Genomic DNA, 23,177 nt, shown 5'->3' with positions numbered 1-23,177 from the left:
CACTAACTGAAGCAATTCCCTAGGGAGCCCAAGGGCTGCTTGGTTGCTATGGTGACAGTGCTGCAACAAGCCTGCAGCAAGTAATTGAATTTCCTGAGTGCAGTGTAGCACTTCAAGAAATAAAAAGAAATACCCACATTTAGAGCTTGAGACTCAGGGGTTCCACGGTGGCCCTGATAGAGCCTCACTCCTGGTAACCGAAAGGCCATTGTTGTTGAAAATGAAACACAAAATCAACTATGCAAGTGGCTGGATTAAGTAGCAGTTGAATTCATGGCCTTTGCGAGGCTTTCGTACAGATGCAAGATTAGGGTCTTGACCAGAAAATAATGAGACCCTAATACTTAGGATAGGGAAACCTGGCTTTCTTTTCTGGAAAATGCTCTCAAAATGTCTGGATCAGAAGCCTGCGAAAGAGCTCTCCATAGTTGCTTTCTTTTGCCCTAACCTGCAGCTTGAAAAAAACCCAGCGTACTTCAAAACTTTGGGTGTACAGTATGGCTGAGGAGGACACATTTTAATCAGTAAAATTGTTGGAAAACTTTAAAACATTTGTATTGGCAGGAACATAAGAAATGTGGGTATGATTCTAAAGGAGGGAGAACACTCAGCGTGGGAGATGACACGTCATTTCAGCCAGCTTGTTTAGATGGAGTGCTAACTGGGCCATAGAGTATGCAGCTGGGTACGTCTGACACTTAGACTCAATAACCTTTTGTTCAACCACCATCTCCAAGGCACGGGGAGGAAAAAGGAGAACATGTTATCCACGCCACATTCCCAGAGAAGGCCTAGCAAGCTCTCTCATCACCAAGGTACCGAAAGGCAGATAAAGGAGCACCAACCGCTTTTAGGAGTCTGTGGGTGCTTTCTTGGTATCAATATTTGTGAAAATGTGGGGGTAGGGGTGAGAAGAGTCTCACAAATTGAAATTGAACCATGATGCAGGGATTAAGGCATTATAAATAACCACATGAATTCCCTCATGGAGCATAGAATGTGCTTTTCTTTTTCTTGGAGACTCTGTCAGAAATAAATGCTGATGACTGTTAGCAAAAGATAAAAAGGAATACTGGAGCAAGAACTGTATGATTTGCATGTACGTAGCTAATTATAAAGTCCTCTATAAAGTTCATTCGTACGAATTTGATAGAAGCCGTTTAACCATTACTTGAAAAGGAAATGTTTTTCTAAACTTGTCATCATGGTCTATTCCCTTTTTCACTCATGTAAGATCTTACCTTATTCTCGGAGCTTTAATATTTAAAATTTGCTGAACTAGAAAAAATGGTTTTTTTTAATTTGTTTGTTTTGTTTTGTTTTGTTTGGGCACAGGGGGTGGGGGGAAGAAGACTGGAGAGATGGCTTATCTTCCAGAGATCCTGAGTTCAGTTCCCAGCAACCATAGGTTGGCTCGCAACCATCTGTAATGGGATCTGATGCCCTCTTCTGGTGTGTCTGAAGAGAGCAACAGTGTACTCATATAAAAACAAACCAACAAAAAAAAAGTACCTTTTCCTATAATATTAGTAAATTTTCATTAAAAAGAAAAACTTGGTTAAAGATAAGTCTTCAGTTTTTCAACTATGGAAATCCCTCGTTGGAGTACATGGATCAGGCATAGAGTTTTGTCTTTTATCTGCATAAGTTCTCAGAACCACACAGTACTGGAAGTAGCAAGAAACTGAACTTGTGGAAAACAGACACAGGTCTTAACTGGGAAATTGTAAGCCTAAGTCTAAAGATGCAGCCCCAGTAAATCCAGTCCCTCCCCTCCCAGAATACCCAGCTGTGGATGCAAGAGAATACCAAAACTTAAATTCTAAGTCAAGAGAAACCACTTAAAATAACATTTATGTCAAAGCAGAAGAGGACAGAGGAATGATACTCTACCACGCTGACTAAATAACCAATCATAGTATTTAGGAAATAGACAAAACATTACAAAGCACCCAGTCCTAAAAAAATATCACTAACGGGTATGGAGAGATGGCTCAGTGGCTAAGAGCACTGGTTGCCTTTCAGGAGACCCAGGTTCGATTCCTAGCACACACATGTCAACTCACAATCATCTGTAACTCCAATTCAAAGGGAATCCAACATCCTTTTTTGGTCTCCACAGGCACCAGGCAAAAATGTGGTGCACAGACATCATGCAGGCTCAAACAGCCGTACACATAAGTTTTTTTTTAATTTAATCATTAACACTGAAAAAATACATTGAAAAATTTGTGAGAAAGAATATGAGAAACTGATTGAAAACAGTGAAATAAATTGCTGTGAATATTGACAAAGGAAAAGGTGTTGAGTGAAATTATGATATCAACCAGGAGAAGGCAAAATAACTACAAATCAGGAAGGCATTTAATGTCAATAATTGCAATTGTGGCGATCGATTTAAGGTCTAAGAGGAAGGACTGCATTCCAGTGAAATTTAATGCAAATAAAAAGAACTCTTGCCAAATTTGAATAAACACCTTACATTTAACAGACAACTACCAATGTAGGGGGTGCCACTTCCATAGCTGATGCTGGTTGCTTTCTGCTGCTGTGATGGTGTCATTGTAACTGTGTACTTACACTCAAGATAAGTACAGAACTTAGGGATTCTTTGTTTGTTTGTTTGTTTTTGTTTTATTTATTTATTTGCATTCCAAGCACTGCCCAACCCCACCCCCACCTTCCTGGTCCCTCCTCCCACAGTTCCTCATCCCATTCCTCCTTCCCCTTGCCTCTGAGAGGGTGCTTTACCCCTCACCAGACATCCCCCTTCCCTGGAGCCTCAAGTTTCTTCAGGATTAAAAGTATCTTCTTCCACCAAGGTCAAACCAAGCAGGCCTCTGCTACAAATGTGCAGGGGTGGGCTGGGATAGGTCCAGCCTGTGTAAACTGCCTGGTTGGTGATTCAGTCTCTGGGAGCTCCCTGGGTTTGGATTAATTGAGACTGCTGGTCTTCCTATGGGGTCATCCTCCCCTTCAGCTTCTTCAATCCTTCCCCTAATTCAGCCATAGGGGTCCCAGCCTCAGACCATTGGTTAGGAGTAGGTATCTGTATCTGTCTCGTCAGCTGCTGGTAGTGCTTCTCAGAGGACAGCCATGCAGGCTCCTGTCTGTATGCACACCATAACATCAGTAATAGGGTCAGGCCTTGGTGACCCTCCATGAGATAAATTCCGAGTTGGGCCTATCACAGGGCAGCCTTCCTTTCAATCTCTTCTCCATGTTTTGTCCCTGAAGTTCTTTTAGACAGGAACGATTCTGGTTTAGAAATTTTGACTGTGGGTTGATAACCCCATCTCTGTCTATCTATTGGAGGTGGACTCTTTGAATTCCCTCTCCCCATTGTTGGATATTTTGGCCAAGGTCACCCCATTGAGTCCTGAGAGTCTCTCACCTCCCAGGTGTCTGGTACTTTCTAGAGCCCCTCCCCCGACACACCTCTCTCTCCCCAGGACTGCATATTTCCATTCATTCTCCTGGCCCTCAGGGCTTCTCTCCTGTTCCACCTACCCTACATCTCATGATGTTTCCCTTTTTCCTTTCCCCTTCCCTCTCCTACTCAGATCCCTCCCTCTTCTCCCATGATTATTTTCTTCCCCTAAGAAGAAACACCCTCTAAGTAGATTGAAACATCCCCACTTGGGCCTTTCTGATTGTTACAGTTCTTACAGTCTGTGATTCTTTTGTTTTGATTTGCATTTCCCTGATGACTAAGGATGTTGAACATTTCTTTAGGTGTTTCTCGGCCATTTGAGATTCCTCAGTTGAGATTTCTTTGTTTAGCTCTGTACCCCATGTTTAATAGGGTTCTTTGGTTCTCTGAAGTCAGCTTTTGGGAATTTCATACAGTACTGTATTACAACATTTCTACCTAGTGTCCCCCCCCCCAATTCGTCCAATGTCCCCCACACTCTCTTTCAAATTCATGATCTTGTCTATTTTGTTTTACACACACACACTCACACTCACACACTCACACACACCTTTTATATCCTGCTGAGTTCCTTTGGAGTTGCTTGTATTTAGGCCTGGCCATTTGAGATCAGATAAGCTATACAGGTTTGTTCCTGAAAGAGTGATTCTCCTCATCTCAGCAGCCCTTGATTGCCTGTAGCTGTGTAATTTTCCCTACCAGGTTGGCATGTCAATTGGTGGTGTCATTATGCAGTTCTTGTCTAGACTCCCTTGATGAGGTTTTATGAGTGCACTTTCCTCTCATATCCAGAAGACACTGGCAGTTGTTTGCTGGTCCTCTTGTTCTAACAGTCATTCCACCCCATAACCTTCCATGGAGTCTCTGAGGCTCAAATCTGTAGGGCTTTTGTTGTAGATGTACCAGTTGGGGTTGAGGACCCTATGCTCTACTAATTTTACATTCGAAGTTTCCATTTTATGTGTATGAATGTCCTGTTTGCATGTATGTCTATGTACCTCATATATGCAGAGCCCATGAAAAGTAGAAGAGGACATCAGATCCCCTGGAACTTGTATTACAGACCAGTGCTAGTCATCATCCACGGGTGCTGGAGCAGGCAGTGCTCTACTGGCTGAGCCACATCGCCAGCCCCCCGTGCTTGCATTCTAAATACTTACCCTTACACCCACAGGTGAGCGCAGTTCTCACCCCTTCTCTAAGAAGCTTCTTGGGGCCGATAGAGGTTATTAAGGCGACCCACAGCCGGTCAAAATGCAGAGAATAACTAGCTTGTAGTAAACAGCCCAGAGCAAAGCCAGAGAAGTGTGATAGAGAGAAAGCAGGTGGGGCTGGAGAGATGGCTCAGTGGTTAAGAGCACTGACTGCTCTTCCAGAGGTCCGGAGTTCAATTCCCAGCAACCACATGGTGGCTCACAACCATCTGTAAAGAGATCCAATGCCCTCTTCTGGTGTATCTGAAGACAGCTACAGTGTACTTATATATAATAAATGAATAAATCTTTAAAAAAAAAGAGAGAGAGAGAAAGCAGGTATAGTCTACACCCAAAACACCACTTTTCCAAGACGGAGGCACGAGAATCATTAAAGTTCAAGGCTAGCTCTGGTCAGAGTGTGTGTTAACACACACACACACACACACACACACACACACACACACAGTAGTAATAAAACATTTCAATTTTTATTACAAAAAACAGTCAAATCATTAGTCAAATTAAAAAAATAGTCAAATCATTACAAGTGGAGTTCAGCATGCAAAACAGATCTACACTGTGCAGTACTAAGTTTTTGTCTCTCCAACTGAACCCAGGACCTGGCACTTAAGAGCTCTACCACTGAGGTAAATCCCAAATCCCCTGTTCAGTACTATGATTCCTGGAAAGAAGTTGTACCATGGGGACTGATCCCATAGCGAGTGCTGAATGTTCCAAGTCCAGAACCAAATTATATTGAGCCATCTTGTTCTCGCTTCTTTATGACCATTAGGTAAAATCTCTGGAACGTCATTCACTAGGACTCCTCACTTCCATCAGCCAAAAGGGGTAAGAAACTCATCAAATGCCATCTGAAGAGCTTTAACAACATTCCCCCCCCCTTACCTGAATACCCACCAACGTATTTGAAAAGTGATTTGTTGTCGTTTCTATTAAAATTAGAACACCTAACAAAATTTAGGGTAGCCTGAATCTGTGCTCCTGGGCCACTGGGTATCATATTACGCTCCAGAACAAACGGTATTTACTCTCTTTGAGGTGTGTTGTGGTTTTAGATCGACAAATTTTATTAATGATTGAAAACGTCAAGGTGAATACTTTCACTAGAAAAGTTTACTAAGTATTATTTTTTCTAAGTCCAAAATTTTAAGGTCACGTCGTTTCACTCAGGCCCCAAATATAGACAACTTCTTATCTTCCATCAACTCGCCTAACTCGTACACCGACTCTTTAGGCTATGAATTTGGGAATTTGTTGCACTAATTCCCAAACTACTTAACGGATTAGCTTAACAAAATCTCTTTCCTTAGTCTTCCACGCCACAGTTTTATGTGTGCTGTTTGTAGTTTACTTTCCTTTTTGAAATCCGCCTGCCTAGGGTCTAATAGGTTTGCTCCCCATGACCTTTAACTACCACTGAAACACAAGGTCAAAGCTAAGCAGGAAGGCGGGGGCTCCAGCTGCTCTAGAAGAATCTGTGCCCATCTGCCAGGCGCCCCTCGAAGCAGTCCAGGAGTGCTGGGACTGGGCTCCGCGGTGGTGAGTGCCCCCGTTCCTGTAGAAACCTTGCAGCGATCATGCTCAAACCGAGGCTAGACCGGGCCGCTGGGACGACACGGTCCACCACCCGCTAAACCGGAGGCTAGAAAACCCGCTGTGTTGCAACGTCCTGAACTCTGGCACAGCGGAGAAGGCGGAGCCTGGCCTTACGCATGCGTGCTGGGCACCGGTCGCTGCCGTGCCTGTGTGAGCATGCGCGGGGACTGGAAAGGCGCGGGTTGCTAGTTTGCAGCTTTGCTTGGCGATTATTGTGCTTTAAAAATCTGCGGGGCCATGCAGCGTCTTTCCGGTTGGGATCCTGTGAGACTAGGCTGGCTTTTCAGTAAGTGCTAGGACTGCGTTGTGGAGGCAGCCGACGCCACGTGGGTTAGAAGGTGCCTGTGAGGGGCGTACCTTATGCCATGAAGAAGATTTTTGGCTTCAGGAATAAGGGCCCATCGCCCTTAGGCTCCTCTGCACGCCCGCGGAGCAACTGCGTGGGCTTTGGACGTGAGAATGCTAGTGGCTCCCACGTGCCCAGGTACCACATTCACGACAAGGATATGGGCAAGATCCACAAGGCTGCAAGCGTGGGTGACGTAGCCAAAGTGCAGCATATCCTTATCCTTGGGAAAAGTGGTGTGAACGATAGAGACAAGAAGGACAGGTAAAAGAAAAATGGCCCTCGAGCTAGGGGGGCGGGACGAGGCTGGTGGGGGAAGCAAGCACCTTGTCTGGCTTTGGGACTGGAAGATGAAGCCCAAGTCTGACTTTCACTAAGGAAGCTTGGCTCTTCCCAGCTTGCTCTGAATGCCTAAATCTTGGTGGGGTCTAAGCCCCGCCCTGTATGAATAGCAAGGACGGCCACAAAATCACTCCAGCTGGTTTCTAATCCACTTACAGTTCCCTTTCCTGGCTTGTAAAATGAGCTAACTAACAATTTAATTTTCTGCATACATATAAAAATGTTTTATATCGTAGAAATACATCATAGGAGAAATGTTTCAGTTCAAGGTTAAACATTCTTCCACTAGTATCCATCTTATACTACCGTACACCTGTGTGAATGTGTTTTATTACTGCAATTTGAAGTGGGAAAATTGTTCTGTGTTCTCGAATCGAAGATTGATGATTCTCAGAATGTGAACTACTGATCAGTTTTATGTAAACCAAATACGACTGTCAGCGTTTTAACAATTTTGAGTTTCTTATGCTTGCTTTTGATTTTGTTATGACACTAGAAAAAAAACTTTCTAAAAAAATCAAAACCATTAGTTTTCACAAATCACTCATTTACTAACAGCCAAAGAGACACAGCAGGGAATAGAGCGGAATAAAAAACCTAGAAGTACCCAATCAAGTAGATGTAAGAATTCATAAGTTGATTCTGGTACCCCAATTAGTAGGGAACATAGCACTTAGGAATGAAGTGGTGGTTTACATGTTTGGAGGAAACTAGCTACACTTCTTTTTTTTTTTTTTTTTTCTTTTCACTCTACCACCGAGCTAAATCCCCAAGCCCACTAGCTACATTTCTATGTCACTAAGTCTCTCATAGAATATAATTTAAACATTAAAAGAAAGTGCAATGAGAAAGTAACAAAACAAAAAGACTGACAGACAGCAGAACTACTGTCTGTGTGTACACCTGTATGTGTAACACCTGTTTGTGTACACCTGTGTGTGTATGTGGACACCTCTGTGTACACACCTCTGTATGTGTCTGCCTGTGTTTTGTGTGTGTGTGTGTGTGTGTGTGTGTGTTTATGTGTGTGTGTGTGCACGTGCACATTGGTGATTGAAAGCAGGTTTGTGGTGTATCCTCAGGATACATCCTAACACTGAGTTTTTGAAAATGAAGCATTCTCAAGACCTGATTAAACAAAATTTGAGGATAAACCTACTATATACTTGCAGAGTATTCAATATATATATATGTATATATATATACATACATACATGTCACATGAAAAACATCTCCATTTTACAGAAAATCCTTTTAAGTCAATGAAGAAAAAACAAACTCCAAACTAATTTTTCATTTGGTTATTTATATATTGTTGCTGGGGTTCAAACACACAGCCTCGTAGATGCTAGGCAAGTTCTCTAGGACTGAGCTGGATTCCTGGTCCCTGAACTCTTAATTTTATAAAAGCTTTTTTTTTTTTTTTTTTTTTTGGTAGATTGGTAATCTATGGACACCAGAAAGAATATTTTGTGTCCGTGGTAAGGGCAGGAAAGTAAGAGAGATGTGAAATATCAGTGTTCGGGGCACAGTGTGTGAGGATAAGAAAGGTTCCTGCTGAAGCCCGGGCTGCTTAGGGCTTTCCAGTCACACACTGGTAGTAAGGGCTCTACCACGATTTGTTTCTGTCTCCTCAATAGGTTTAGAAAATAATGAGGCAACTCTCTTTCTTGGCACTGCTTAAAACAGCAGTGTATTTAGCAGCCAGAGAACGTATTATAGATTGCACTGCATCCGTAAGATGGATATTTGACCCCTGAACATGGCGATGTGGATTAACATGGAAAGAAGCCATGCCAAGTAAGGAGAAGGCAGTTTGATTATACATACACACAGAGTATGGTCTGTCTTAGCCATAGTATAATAAAGTGTGGTAAAATAAAGAGTAAAGAAAAGTTGCTGAGCTTTTTTAGATTATAATATAATTATGTCATCTCCCTCTTCCCTTCCTCCCTCCAGATGCTCCCATATACCCCCTTGCTCTCTTTCAAATTCATGACCTTTTCTAAAATGAATTGTTATTACATGTATCTTTGTAAATACTATATATTATATACATATATGTTTCTAAGTGTTAGCCTTTTCACTCTGTATAACGGTATTCATATGTATGATTTCAGGGCTGACCATTTAGTATTGGATGATCAATAGATTAGATAATCAATAGATTGGATAATCTTTGTGTAGGGCTGAGGCCTCCCTCTCACACACACACCCCTGCCCCCTCCTCCCACACACTTTTGCACGTTCATAGCTGTTGGCCTTGTTCAGTTCTCATTTGGGAGTCATGTTGGTGACACTGTGGGTGTGGCTTCTGACATTTCTAGCAAGCGCCCTGTTCTTTGGCTCTTAAATTCTTTTTACTCCTCTTTGCATAGATCCTGGGCATTAGGTACAGGAGCTTTTTGGTAGCTGTGACCACAAGGACTGAGCTCCACACTCTGGATTTTGATTGGTTGTGGTTTTATATAATTAATGGTTTTCCTCTGTCGCATAGAGAAGTCTCCTTGATGAGGGTAAGGACTACACTTAGCTATGGGTGTAAGGACAAATATCTAGAGTGTAGTTAGGGATTGTGTTGGTTTGATAAAATGGTGGTTGTAGGGTCTCATCCAAGAGACTTCACTAGCCAGAGGTAGTTAGCTAGGTGTCCATTACTGAGCATGGTTTCCCCCTTGTTCTAGTAGTGGGCTGTTGGTCACCATCAAAGTATGCATGCCACTACTGCCCCCCCTAGAGTTACAGCTCCATGCTTGTCCTCGCTGTGGTTCACAGGGGTCACAGCTGGGTGAGACAGTTGCTTCCCGCCTTTGGAAGCTTGTTTGCATGGTGCCTTCTGGGATCATAAAAGGTTGTCATCTGGGAGGAGGTATTCAGGTCACTTCTAGTCTGGGGTCCCTTGGGCCCAGTGTCTTCAAAAATAGGAACTTATCTTCTACCTCTGGGGCAACCAAGGGTTACTGAGTTTTTGTTGATTTGTATCGCGCGCGCTTGTGTGTGTGTGTGTGTGTGTGTGTGTGTGTGTGTGTGTGTGTAGGGGGGATGGGGAAGTATATCTGCTTCTGTCCTTTAGTTTGTTTGGCTTTATCAGTGAGAAGTGTTTCACCTAGACAGATGTGTTATCTGAGGATTTGCTGATTTCTGTGATCTCCCCCACCTACTCTCTTGGTTCAAATATGGTTTATTCTTCTGTATTCATAGCACAGGGGTTTGCTGGTGTATTGTTAGTCCTTTCCATTCCCAACTCTCATCTGTTCATCTGTTCACTGTCGTACCTGCCTTTCACCCCCACCCACATATACATGAACTGTGGGCTTGCCCTGTGACCAGGGCTGTCACTCTATTGTCTTTGTTTTTAATATTCTTAGAGAGATAGATGGTTGATACATAGATGATAGATAGATAGATAGATAGATAGATAGATAGATAGATAGATAGATAAGATAGATGTGTGTCTGTGTCTGTGTGTCTGTGTCTGTGTGTATGCTTGTGTTTTAGTGAAGGTACATACATGCCATGCTGTGCTTGTGGAAGTCAGACAACTTTCAGGAGTCGGTTCTCCTTTTAACATGGGATTTAGGAAGCGTATTCAGGTTGTCAGGCTTCTGCGGCCAATGCCTTTGTCCAGAGAAAGGCCAAGCGATGGCCAGTAAGCAGCAGACCTGAAAGCAGTCTTGCTACCCAAGTCAAGCTGCATCCAAAGGCTGTGAATACTTCTTTGGAAATTGGCTGCTCTGGGCTAGGAATGTAGCTCAGTAATTGTTTGCTTAGCACAGGGCTCAGGGCTTCGTTTGCTGCACCACCACACACACACACACACACACACACACACACACACACACACACACCCAATAGGTTGTATTTTCAAGAGTGCACTGAAAAATACTAGTTTTGAAAGAAGATGTTACATACTGTTCCACACTGCATAAAATGTATTTTTAGATGATGCTTTGTAATTTACTAAGAAGTGCTCTTGTTTTTTTCTTCCACAGGACTGCCCTACACCTTGCCTGTGCTTATGGTCACCCAGAAGTGGTGACTCTCTTAGTAGAGAGGAAATGTGAGATAGATGCCTGTGACAGCGAGAACAGCACAGCTCTCATTAAGGTACCAGCAGCCAGCGCTTCCAACTGAGATGCATCTGATTTAAATACTTGGGGGCAAAAAGCCATCGGTGTGATTTAAATACAGTAATGAGTAAAACCTAAACTATATTCGCCTTGAATTCCTAAACTGGGTATCTTTTCCTTGATGCAATAACAACAGGCTGTACAGTGCCAGGAAGAAGAATGCGCAGCTATACTGCTGGACCACGGGGCTGATACGAACGTGACAGACAGCAGCGGCAACACTGCCCTCCACTACGCGGTCTACTGTGAGAGCACGTCCATAGCAGCCAAACTGCTCGCACGCGGCGCAAATATAGAAGCCAAAAACAAGGTATAACGACAGCTCTATTGCCAGCCGAAGACAGAGACACATTGTGAATGTCATTCTCATCACCATGACTGGATTGAGCAAACACACTTCTGTGTATTTTTTAGGAATGTTTTCAGAAAAGATCAGATCATGGGGACTCTAGGTCTAAGTAATGTTTGACTCCATTGGGTGAAATCTAAGATTGAGTATAATTGCCCCTTAAAGATACTTTCATTGTGATAAAAATAATCCACACACCAGTCAGTAGCTCACTGATTAAACCAGTGTCTGATTTCCCTTTTATTGCAGTCATTTATTTGTTTGTAGGGATAGGAGGTGCGTGTGCCCACAGTGGGCATGAGGAGATCAGAGAACAACTTTAGGGAGTTGCTTCCCTCCCTCAACCATACGGGTGTCGGGGTTGACCTGGGGTTGACGGACTTAGCAGAAAGAACCTTTACCTGCTGACCCATCTCTTTCCCTGCCTCCCAACCCAATTGCATTTAAAACTTTTCCTTTTTACCCTTTTAGAAAAATTAGATGTTTTAGGGACTAGAGAACTAGCTCACTGGTTAAGAGCACTTGCTGATTTTCTAAAGACCCGAGTTCTGTTCCCAGCATCCGAATGGTGGCTCACAACCATCCGTAAGTCCTATTCCAGGGACCCAGTCCCCCTCGTTCCTTGTCTTCCATTGCTTTTGTGTTTAGATTGCTTCTTTTTTCTCACTACGACTGTGGGGTGCATTGTTAGGTTATCTAAGAGCTCTCTGACTTTTCCGTGTAAGCGCTTAAAGCCGTAAGCGTCCCTCCCAGACCCTCCTCCGGGTCCCAGAGGTTCTGCTGAGCTCAGCTTTCTTTTCCCTTCCATTCCAGGGACTTTAAAATCTCTCCCGGATTTCTCCCATCTCCTGATGCTGGTGTAGCTTCTTTGCTTTTGATTTCTAGTTTTCTTTCGCTCTCGGAATACAGGAAATGGTTTTGGTTCCTTCGTGTATGTTGTACTTGACCTGTGGTCTAGAGTGTGGTATGTTGTGGAGAAGCTTGAGCCCGCTGAGATGAGGTGTATGTGTTCCGTATCTGCCGTAGGGACTGCTGTGCAGAGATCACTTCATCGCGTTTGGTCGGTGGTGTAGTTAAACTCTGAAGCTTCTTCCTTGAGTTCTACTGTGAATGAGCTATCTAAAGATGAGAGTAGGTGTGACGTCACTCACTGATATCCTACCAGAATCTGACCTTCATGCCCATCCGGATTCTGTTAGTTCATCTGTGATCAGATTACTGTTCATTCTTTTATTATATTAATTTTGTGAGTTCTTTTGTCCTGTTGTTTTGGACGTGATAACTCTCCTTTGTTCCTCTTAAGAAGTTTGGGGGTCCATTTTCTCTTTCCACTATGGGGTCAGGTCATCAGCAAGTGCTTTTTTACCCACTCGGCAGGCTCTTGTAAGGGTATTTTACAGCGGCGACTTGCTCGTTGTGAATTGCCTTTGTGTGTGTGTGAGTGGGTGTGTGTGTGTGTGTGTGTGCGTGTGTGTGTGCGTGTGTGTGTGTGTTGTGAAGTGTTCTTATGTCTCATGCAGTTATAAATGATGCAGCACAAGATTTGGCAGTTACTGTCAGGGCTGGAAATAACACTGTTCCCTATGTACACACAGTCCCCTGCCTGGTTACTGGCTGGTTACTAGCTGGTTACTGGCAAGACATGTGATGTGTTTACCTTTTCCTACATGCAGACAGTTCCCCTGGCTGGATACTGGCTGGTTACTGGTGAGCGATGTGGCATGTTTGCCTTTGAAGTCAGTTGGTGTTGTGACACTGTGACTGTTATCTGACATGGTTCAGGTCTTCTCATCCTGCCCTTGATGCCTCTTGTTTCTGATTTTTTTTTTTTTTTTTTTTTAGATTTGTGAGTTTTCTTTTATTGTGATTTCATTGAATAGATTCCCCCATCATTAGCATTCTCTCAGCACCTTTGTCTAGCCCACTGGTTCTTAGGCATTATGTTTGTGTTGGTGATTTATATTTTGCCTGAGACTAAATAGCAAAAACACCTGAGTCTCAATTAAAACGTTACTAGAGTAAAAAACAAATGAAAAACACTAGGGTATCCAGGGTCTTTGTGAGCGAGAGTAACTGCGCCTTGCAGTGGGAACAGCATCCCTTCGCACTGTAAGAGAAACCCCGTAGACCTTTGAGTAACAAGCAGTGGATGTCCATCCATATCTGGGTCTTTTGATGTAGTGCCCATCTCCTTAGTGACTCACTTTAACCAGGAACGTCTGACACTGCTCCCTGGAACCCTGGCGGAAACAGAGGAGAAGCAGCAAGTCTGCGCAGCCTGGGGGAACTTCCACACTCTTATAGTGTTTCAACCTGTTTCCTCAAAACTTCTGTTTTAATGTTTGCCACAAAAACATAATTTTCAAATAAAGCTTGAGTAGAATTGGAGATTTCTGTTACTAGTCATGTCAGTTATTACTGGATATGATCACAGAATCTTCTGGAAATGCTACTTCTAGAGAAGTCAGTGCCATTTGGAAGGCTGTAAGAAGCCTTCTCTGAAGATGCTAATTTTGCTCATTAGTTCAGTAAGACATTTAAAGTTTTTAGTTCTGTGAGAGCTACTGACAACAAAAGTTAACATCACTGCTTTCAAGAGATGCTTGACTGGGCGGGTCGCAGTCACATGATTCCAAAGCGCAGTTCAGTCGAGAAGTCAGTAATTCGGAATTATGGATTGCTTGTGATGTCTTGCAGGATGACCTAACGCCTATGTTACTGGCTGTAAAGGAAAATAAACAGCATATTGTGGAATTTCTAGTAAAGAAGAAAACAAGTATTCACGCAGCTGATCAGCTTGGAAGGTGCAGTCGTTTGTTTTCATATTTCGTGAGTGAGAGCGCTTGCTGTGAGTTTAAATCCCTAACACTCATGTAAAAGCCAGGCGTGGCTGTGTGTGCTTATAACCCCAGTGTTGGGGAGTGGAGAGAAGCAGGCCCCAAGAGCTTGCTTGCTAACCGGGTTGGGTTGGGGAATTTCGGATTCAGTGAGAGACCTCGTCTCAAACAGAAAAGTGGAGCCTGCTAGAGGAAGATACCCACTGTCATCCTCTGGCCTCTGCGTGTGTGCACAAATACGTGTATGCACACACCACACACTACACACACGCAACAAGTAAAACCTGGTCTTACAGAGTGTTAAGAACCACTCAGAAGTGTAAGTGCAGCAGGAGGAGGAGGAAGAGGAAGAAGAGGAGGAAGAGGAAGAGGAGGAGAAGGAGGAAGAGGAGGAGGAAGAAGAAGAGGAAGGGGGGAGGAGGAAGAGGAGGAAGAGGAGGAGGAGGAAGAGGGAGAGGAGGAGGAGGAGGAAGAGGGAGAGGAGGAGAAGGAGGAAGAGGAGGAGGAGGAGATGACTAACTTAACTACTGAGATATGTTGGAAAAGCATCAGAACCGACATTGGTTGGGTAGACAAGCAGTTATTCAGACAACATAACCCATAGCTGGGCTCACCTTCCCTTTTACTCCGAGTGATGTTCGTAAACGGATCTGTGACCTTATATTAGCTATGCCAATTTCACTCTGGTAACTGAATTGTCAATTTTTTGGTAACACTTTAAACCTCCCTTCTATACTTTTCCTTGTACCAGACTGTACTGAGCATAAATGGACGTTGCAAACCATTCTGTCTTCTCCTTTTTTATTAAAAAAAAAATTACTTTTGTGAAGGACGTTGATGTTGTCAACATTCTATGCACTTCTTAATTTCCTCCTGCTTTGTTTCTAATATTCTAATGTATTTTTTTTAAGTAGCTCGAGCAGAGGAAAGGGATAATCTTTAATGGACAATCTTCTCCTTTAATGAAAATAAGCCATAGGTGGATAATAACGGGAGAAATGATGGCTTTAGATTCCCATGTTGTCAAGCTTACAGCTGACTTCCTCATATAAAAGGGAGGATAATCTATCCTTTGGATTACACTGCGGTTGAGGCCGTAGCTCAGTGGGTAAGAGTGCCTGCTGTATAGTTAGACTCTCCAGTCCCTGTGGAAATAGCCAGGCCAGGCTTTGTGTAGAGGCAGGCAGATCCTGGGGGCTCGCTCTTCAGTGAAGCAGCCTAGAGCACGTCTGGTTTAGTGAACGAGCCTGTTCTGGTTAAAGGAGTACGCTGGAGAGGGATAAACCAGGAGCTCTCCTTTTCGGCTAGGCTGGCTGGCCCGCAAGCTACTTTTGCTTTTCAAAGTATTTAAAATTTGGATTAACAAGGAAGCCTTTCGGCAGGCCTCTCTAAATCAAAGTCGCTTACGCTCCTACAAGACATAGGGCCTCATGTATAAAAGAACGATTTATCTTCCACAGCGATACTTGTAGAAATCAAGCATTAAAGAGAGAATAGTTCAGTCATTGTAGATGGTTGCCTTGTTTAGTAAGATATTTACCAATACATTTAGTTTCTAATTACTGTGTAACTGATTTGGCTTAAATGGCCACAGAGAATTGAAGTACTGGTATCAAGGCCAGCCTCAGTACTTTGTCACTACTGCAACTTATGAGAAACTGTGAATGCACACTGATGTCCATTCTGCTTGCAACTCCGAGATAGCATGTATTTATACTTAACCGACATTTCATCGACATTTGCACATTTGAATCATATGGGATATGATCCTGATATTAGCTCTGATTTTGTCTGTAATGCTGTTGTGAATTTAATATATTTAGTACTTTTCTTTACTTACCAGAATTAAAAGCATAATTTTTGTCATTTTTTTAACATAGCAACAGGCAAATATTTGAATATGATGGGAAGAGACCAAAAAATTCTGAAAATAGCAATGCAGGTAAGATTCCTCATGAAGAATCTCTCTTCGTGGGCCTTCCCTGGGTAGCCATGTAGATGAAGAATGTTTTGATCACAGAGGAGCAATATGAAACGCAAGTCACTGTGGGAATGTCATGTATGTTTTTCTTTATCTCTCAGTCTAAAATGGCGGATTATTTAAGAGATTAGTTAAAGGAAGTTTACTGTCTAATACAGCATTCCTGGGTATGACAATCTTTTCATCGTGGCCCAGAAATCCACTAGAAAAGCGATTTTCAGTTATCACATTGTATGCTTCCTCCGTCCACATTGTAGCAAATCGAGTTTAGCAGAAGAATGGATCTCACAAGAAGTGGATTACTTTATCAAGAGAATGTTATTTTAGTTGTTTAAATTACTAATAAAGTATTGTAACTGAAAGGTACAATTTTCTTTTCAATAATTTTTATCTGTGTCTTCCCTGGATATAGAATTAGAATTGTTCTGTGTATTTTCAGCCTTCAGTTTGGGAGAGAATACCATTGTGTTCCTTTGAATATGTTTTTTTACTAGGAGGCTTACTAAGTATTTTTTTCCAATCAATAACTATGTGTGTTGTGTGCGTGTGTGTGTGTATGGTGTGTGTGTATGTGTTGGCAGTAGAACCTGGGGGCCTTATGTATGCTAGGCAAATGTGGGTTTAAATCCTACCCCCTAATAACTTCAATTTTTAGGGAAGTTTTAGGTTCACAGCAAAATTAACAGGAAGAAACAGAATTTCCCATATACCCTGGGACACCCAGACATGCATAGCTTCTTACATTGAGGTCACCATCTGCCTGAGTACTGAGTAGTGGATACATCTGTGAAAATTGTAACCCAGCTGGGCAGTGATGGTGCACGTCTTTAATCCCAGCACCCAGAGGCAGAGGCAGGCGGATCTCCCAGTTCAAAGCTAGCTTACTTCGTCTACCAAACAGGTTCCAGGACAGCCAGGGCTATTACATAGAGAAACCCTGTATCTAAAAGCAAAAAAAGGGAAACAGTTAACCCTACATTGATACAGCGTTATCACTTCAGCATGTCTAGCTTCCATCACACCTCACTCTGGATCTTGTACATGCTATAGATTCAGGCCAGTTTATGACTTGTGTTTACCACTGTGGTAGTGTAATCAGAATGATTTCACTGACTTGAATATTCCTTGGACTTCACCTATTTTTCTTTTCTTTTTTTTAAGATTTATTTATTTGTTATATATGAGTACACTGTTGTTGCCTTCAGACACACCAGAAGAGGGCATCAGATCCCATTACAGATGGTTGTGAGCCACCATGTGGTTGCTGGGATTTGAACTCAGGACCTCTGGAAGTCAGTGCTCTTAACCTCTGAGCCATCTCTCCAGCCCCTTCACCTATTTTTCTCTCTGACCCCTACTTCCTGGCGGCCACTGCTCTTTTTACTGTCTTTCGAGTTTTTTCCTGCATAGTCATGTGTTTCTCCATGTTTGAAACATTAAGTACCAAGGTAATTAAATATAGTCACTTAAGGTATTATTTCTATCCCCCATCCCACCCCTACAATCCCATCACCACACCAGGCCATCACCACACCTCCAGGCCATCACCATACCTCCAGGCCATCACCACACCTCCAGGCCATCACCATACCTCCAGGCCATCACCACACCTCCAGGCCATCACCATCCCTCCAGGCCATCACCATCCCTCCAGGCCATCACCATCCCTCCAGGCCATCACCACACCTCCAGGCCATCACCACACCTCCAGGCCATCACCACACCTCCAGGCCATCACCACACCTCCAGGCCATCACCATCCCTCCAGGCCATCACCACACCTCCAGGCCATCACCACACCTCCAGGCCATTGCCACACCAGCCCTTTTGGTCTCTTCTGTTTTGTAGGGCAGGTACTCCACCATTGAACAAAGCCTCAGACTTGGCCTGAGTAACCTCATGGGAAATGCCAAGACACTGATTAGTTTGTTTAATTCATACCTTGAATGAAATGAGGAAGATTTTTTTCCTTTTACTGGGGAAAGCCAACTGCTGACACAGATTAGAAGCTTGAGCTGATAGTCTTACTCTACCCACTAAGGGAGAATAAGGTCGCACAGTGCTCGTGCATGGTGCTTGTTTGTGATAGGATTTTAATGCTCAACTGCGGTGCTGACCCACACCCTAACACCCTGGGAGAGCCGATCCCACCGTAGCAAAGTAATTGCTTCTGTGATTGTTCCCAGTGCTATCAGTCCGGGAAAAACCCTGCGAGTGGTATGGATTCTGCTATGGTGACAACTGCTGTCAGTCTGATGGCTGTGGCCATAGTACTGGCAGTCTCCCTTTAGGTCTCATAGTGTTTTTTTGTTTGTTTGTTTGGTTTGTTTGTTTTGTTTTGTTTCGTTTTCCCCCACCCTACCCCAGGTCTTAAAGTTTTATAAATTCTGTTCCTTCTTGGATTTGATACATATGAAGGGGAGACAAAGCATTCGTAGTGGATTAGTTACCTATATTAGCATTCATTCTAGGAGAGCCTCTAGGTGTGGTACCAAAGGGAAAGCACTGACGATGACGATGGTGGTGGTGGTGATGATGATGATGATGATGATGATGATGATGATGATGATGATGATGATACCTTATTGTTTTATATTGTTCTCTTGGTTTAAAATATGCTTTTTATTTTTCTTTAATAGTGGATAATGTTTCTGAAGATGGCTCTTTAACCAGGTGGGTAGGAATGTATAATGTTGTTAAAATGAAATGTTAAGGGGCTGGGGATTTAGCTCAGTGGTAGAGCGCTTACCTAGGAAGCGCAAGGCCCTGGGTTCGGTCCCCAGCTCCGAAAAAAAGAACCAAAAAAAAAAAAAAATGAAATGTTAATGGGTTAGAGAATATAGAGGAAAGTGACTAGGATTTGTTAAGTGTTCTGCTTTGAGCTAGATAACTATATTGTGTAGTATAGCTAACATTTCTTACCATGGTCACAGGAGCTTTGAAATGGGGTCTCATATAGTCCAGGGTGACCTCAGACTTGTTAGGTAGTCAAGGATGTCCTTCAACTTCTTCTTTTTTTCTTTTTTTTTTTTTTCTTTTTTTTTTTTCGGAGCTGGGGACCGAACCCAGGGCCTTGCGCTTGCTAGGCAAGCGCTCTACCACTGAGCTAAATCCCCAACCCCGTCCTTCAACTTCTAATCTTCCTGCCTCCCTCTCCTTAGTGCTGGGATCACAGGCATGAACCACTATGCCCAATTTAATACTGAGAACTGAACCCAGGCTCTGTGCATGCTAGACACTCCTCTGTCCTAGACGATGTTTTAAATTAATTAAATAAGTTAATTAGTTTAAGCTAAATTCTTACAAATTTCCCAGTGAGAGAGAGAGAGAGAGAGGGAGAGAGAGAGAGAGAGAGAGAGAGAGAGAGAGAGAGAGAGTGTGTTTTTAGGTGTGTGACACATTGAGATAGTGGGAGTCACCCTTGGTTGTTCAGCTGTATCCACTGAGGGTAGGGGCTCTGAATTAACCCTGAACTTGCCAATATGGCTGGTCCTGCAAGTTTTCTCACTGTGGGGATCCTGCTTCCACCTTCTGAGGCTGGAATCGCAGAAGAGCGGCCACGTCCCTCTGGCATTTATGTGGGTTCCGGGGACCCCACTTCTGGTTGCTACACTTGTGTAGTGAGTGCCTCTGATTGCTGCACCCGCCAGTTCTCTTCTCGTTTCCTTAGCCATTTTGAACTTGTATTTAGTTTCCACAACTAATGTTTCTCAAATAAAATAAATTATTCTTTCCCATTTTCTGTCAACTAAGTATTCATGATACTCTTACACAAAGTGAAAACCAATAGAATTTCAGAATTTTAAGGAGGTTTCTACTGAAAACTGTTAAAATAGTCTGAACTGCTGGGTGGACTTTTAGTAGACAGGAGTGTTGGCTCCACCTCTGCTGTCACCCCGGTTCACAGAAGGTAGTGTAGAGTGTAGAGCCTCTCAGGAACCCGCAGACTGGAGGTGTCCGTGTCTCTTCTCAGCTGACGGGTGTCCTTGTGTGGGCATCAGAAGGTGTAGCAGAAGCCTAGGAAGTCACGAGCATCTGGCAGGTGAGTGGCAGACGATGGAGAGGTCATTCACAGGATGGAGAGTCACTGCCTACTGTCATTTGAGCCCATCCTTGTCTCAGGAGCCGTGCCTTTGTAAGGTGAAAGTTTAAAGGTTGAAGGTTGCCATTGAACCCCACAGGAAAGGGACCTAGGAGTTGAGTCCTCTGGGGATGAAGGTATTTAGATGGTTCGTAGGGAAGTCAAAGGTACAGTGACTGGGTACCTAGGATTGGTTTCTGACAGAAGCCATCTAGGAAAGACCAGAGCAAGCAAGTGAGTTTTCTGGAGATGGTCCACCATTTTGCACGACTGCAATGGGTGTGCATGAGAGGCATGGCCTCCTTCGTCCCAGGATTGCGTCTCACTGCTGAGACGCCCTTCCTGTCACTATTATGTGGCCTAATGAGTCCTGGGCATTGGCCCACCTTATTGGACAAGATTCCTACAGATCAACATGAAGAAGAACTTTCAGGACTTAATGCTGTTAAGATGAATTAATGACTTAATAGCCTTCCTGACTTGATTTAAATTTTAGGAAGAAAGTTTACAGAGATGGTTTTAGTTGTTTTACCAGAATGATGTAATAAAGTTAGAATCAGGAATGGAATGTGCCCCCTCCTCATAGAGTAGCAAGTAAAGGCTGCATGATGAGGAATACAATGACCTTTCATAAACTGCACTAAGAAGAAAATAGGCTTGGGACAAATTTATGATCAAGGAAAAGCATTCTAGGTCAGGTCCAGGGATGAGGTGCGCACCATGAGAAAGCAAGGCCATGGGAAACAGTTGCTCTGAGCTTACAGCAAGCTTTTAGAGTCAAACACCGCTTTGAACTTACTATCCATATCTTCCTGTGCTCTCCTTTTGTGTAGCGTTTTATTTATGAGGTAATTTTATAAAGAACTTAAAGAAGGTAGAAAAAGGCTGAGAGAAAAGATAAAGCGTGGCTTTCAGCTCTGCTCCATCCACCAAATGTGTATAGACAGTTGTATGTAGGTATATGTGTATGTATGTAACTGTGCACATGCACTTGTGAAATTGATGAAACAGGTGCCCGGGCCCCAGCCAGAGACAGAGAGACAGAGAGACAGAGATACTGAGTTTCTTTTCTTTTCTCCCTGGCTCATGAAGAGTTAGTGAACTCCAAGCCTCTTGCCTGGTCAGCAAGGGGCCTTCAGCCAAAGAGAAAGGAGCCCAAGTAACTAAGCATTTTTTTTTCTTACTCCCCTGCTGCTATCAACAGGAGCTAAATTGCCAAAAGCCACCAGCTTCCAGCCCCAGAATAGCAAGAAAGTAAAATTGCCAAAAGTCAGCAGCTTTTGGCCCCAATTGCTGATGTCATCCATAACCCTTTCCCAGCCTTCCTTGGGTACTTGGATGCCAGGTGGGCTCTGGTAGGCTTCAAGGGATTGGTAGTTTATGTATACGCAAGTAGTACACAACCTACTTAGGAAAATGATTGGACTTTTATAGTTGCTTATTAATTATAGAGTGATCTGCCTACACGCCAGAAGAGGGCACCAGAGATTATGAGCCACCAACCATGCGATTGCTGGGAATTGAACTCAGGACCTCTGGAAGAGAAGCCAGTGCTCTTAACCTCTGCTCTGAGCCATCTCTCCAGCCCCAGTTTTAATGTTTTAATCTGTAGAAAATGTATTGCCAACACAATAGTTTGTACTGAAGTTTGCTTAAATTTCATTTTTAAACTCTTTAAGTATTTCATGGGATTCCCGATAGTGTTTTAAGGTACCTGGAAGCTATAGGATGATAGGTCTTACTGTAGAGCCTTCCATGGCCTGCAGCACTGTAAACCAGGCTGACCTTTGACTTGGAGCAGTCTTAGCACTCTGATTGCAGGCATGTGCCGTCAGACCTGGCTCATAGGGTCTTAACAGGGCCTTTCCAGGCTGCATGCTGAGTGTTTAAACAGGGTAAACAGGGCAGTGCAGTTTGTCCCATGTTTTAGGTTATCAGATTCTCTTCAGTTCAGAAGGCAAAAGTGATGTCAGCTATCGATGAGATATCAGCACAGTCATTAGCACAGGCAGGTTTAGAAACCTTGTTCATAGGCCCGCCAACATGTTGACTTTGCATTTTAATATGGAACGAAGAGTGAGTCTTGACTATTTCAGAGTCGGAGAAGTGGAGGCAGGAAGAGGCAACTAAAGGCTTTATGAGAAGAGGCCAAATTTGAATCATATCCTCCAAGAGATGTTCACTATACCAATTACTGATATGTTCTTAGATTTTTTTTTTCTTTTTTCTGGAGCTGGGGACCGAACCCAGGGCCTTGCGCTTGCTAGGCAAGCACTCTACCGCTGAGCTAAATCCCCAACCCCTCTTAGATTTCTTTTAAGCACTCCCTTACTACTGGAGAGGTGGCTCAGCAGTTAAGTACTGGCTGCTCTTCCAGAGATCCTGAGTTCAATTCCCAGCACCCACATGGTGGCTCACAACCATCAGTAATGGGATCTGATGCCCTCTTTTGTCATGCAAGCATGTGTGTGTGTGTGCATATATACAAATGCACAAATAAATAAAAGAGCTTGTCTTACAATTTCTGTTGGCTGTTGTTCTAAGGTCTTCTCACATACCTGATCCTGCCGACTCCTGGCCTACATCAGATGAGGATGACTATAACTTTGATACCAAGGTAACATGCAGTTTTGTGAAAATAATCGTTTAAATTTGTTTGGCTGAATGTTCCCTCTTAAAATTTAGTGACAATCTATCATTGTTGTATGTGGAATATTGATCAGAGAAACATTTTATAGAACAATGACTTGTTAAATTATATTTTATTTTGGTGAATATCAAAGACTGATTGTCCCGTGGGGAGCTAGAGGCTGAAAGTGAATGAGCTGGAAAGTCCATAAAGATGTGAGTCTGTTATACCTAAAT

General features: G+C 43.2%; 1 protein-coding gene across 4 annotated transcripts in view; it reads left to right on the top strand.

Annotated features, from left to right (window-relative positions):
• Window positions 1–6,347: 6,347 nt before the first annotated feature.
• The window catches only part of Ankrd26 (ankyrin repeat domain containing 26), a 69,421-nt gene continuing 52,591 nt past the window's right edge, over window positions 6,348–23,177 (top strand). For 2 of the 4 annotated variants that reach the window (XM_006237217.5, XM_008763271.4), the window contains exons 1-7: window positions 6,394–6,856; window positions 10,927–11,041; window positions 11,201–11,374; window positions 14,111–14,217; window positions 16,131–16,192; window positions 18,871–18,904; window positions 22,857–22,929. In XM_006237217.5, the coding sequence (XP_006237279.1) occupies window positions 6,612–6,856; window positions 10,927–11,041; window positions 11,201–11,374; window positions 14,111–14,217; window positions 16,131–16,192; window positions 18,871–18,904; window positions 22,857–22,929 (810 nt within the window). In that variant the 5' untranslated portion in view covers window positions 6,394–6,611. Of the gene's footprint in view, window positions 6,857–10,926; window positions 11,042–11,200; window positions 11,375–14,110; window positions 14,218–16,130; window positions 16,193–18,870; window positions 18,905–22,856; window positions 22,930–23,177 lie in introns of all 4 variants that reach the window. The other 2 variants (XM_039108799.2, XM_232319.10) reach the window with 2 other exon arrangements.

The sequence above is a fragment of the Rattus norvegicus genome, chromosome 4, assembly GCF_036323735.1.
Source record: "Rattus norvegicus strain BN/NHsdMcwi chromosome 4, GRCr8, whole genome shotgun sequence".
Taxonomy (NCBI): Eukaryota; Metazoa; Chordata; class Mammalia; order Rodentia; family Muridae; genus Rattus; species Rattus norvegicus.
This window is presented reverse-complemented; position numbering and strand designations above follow the sequence as displayed.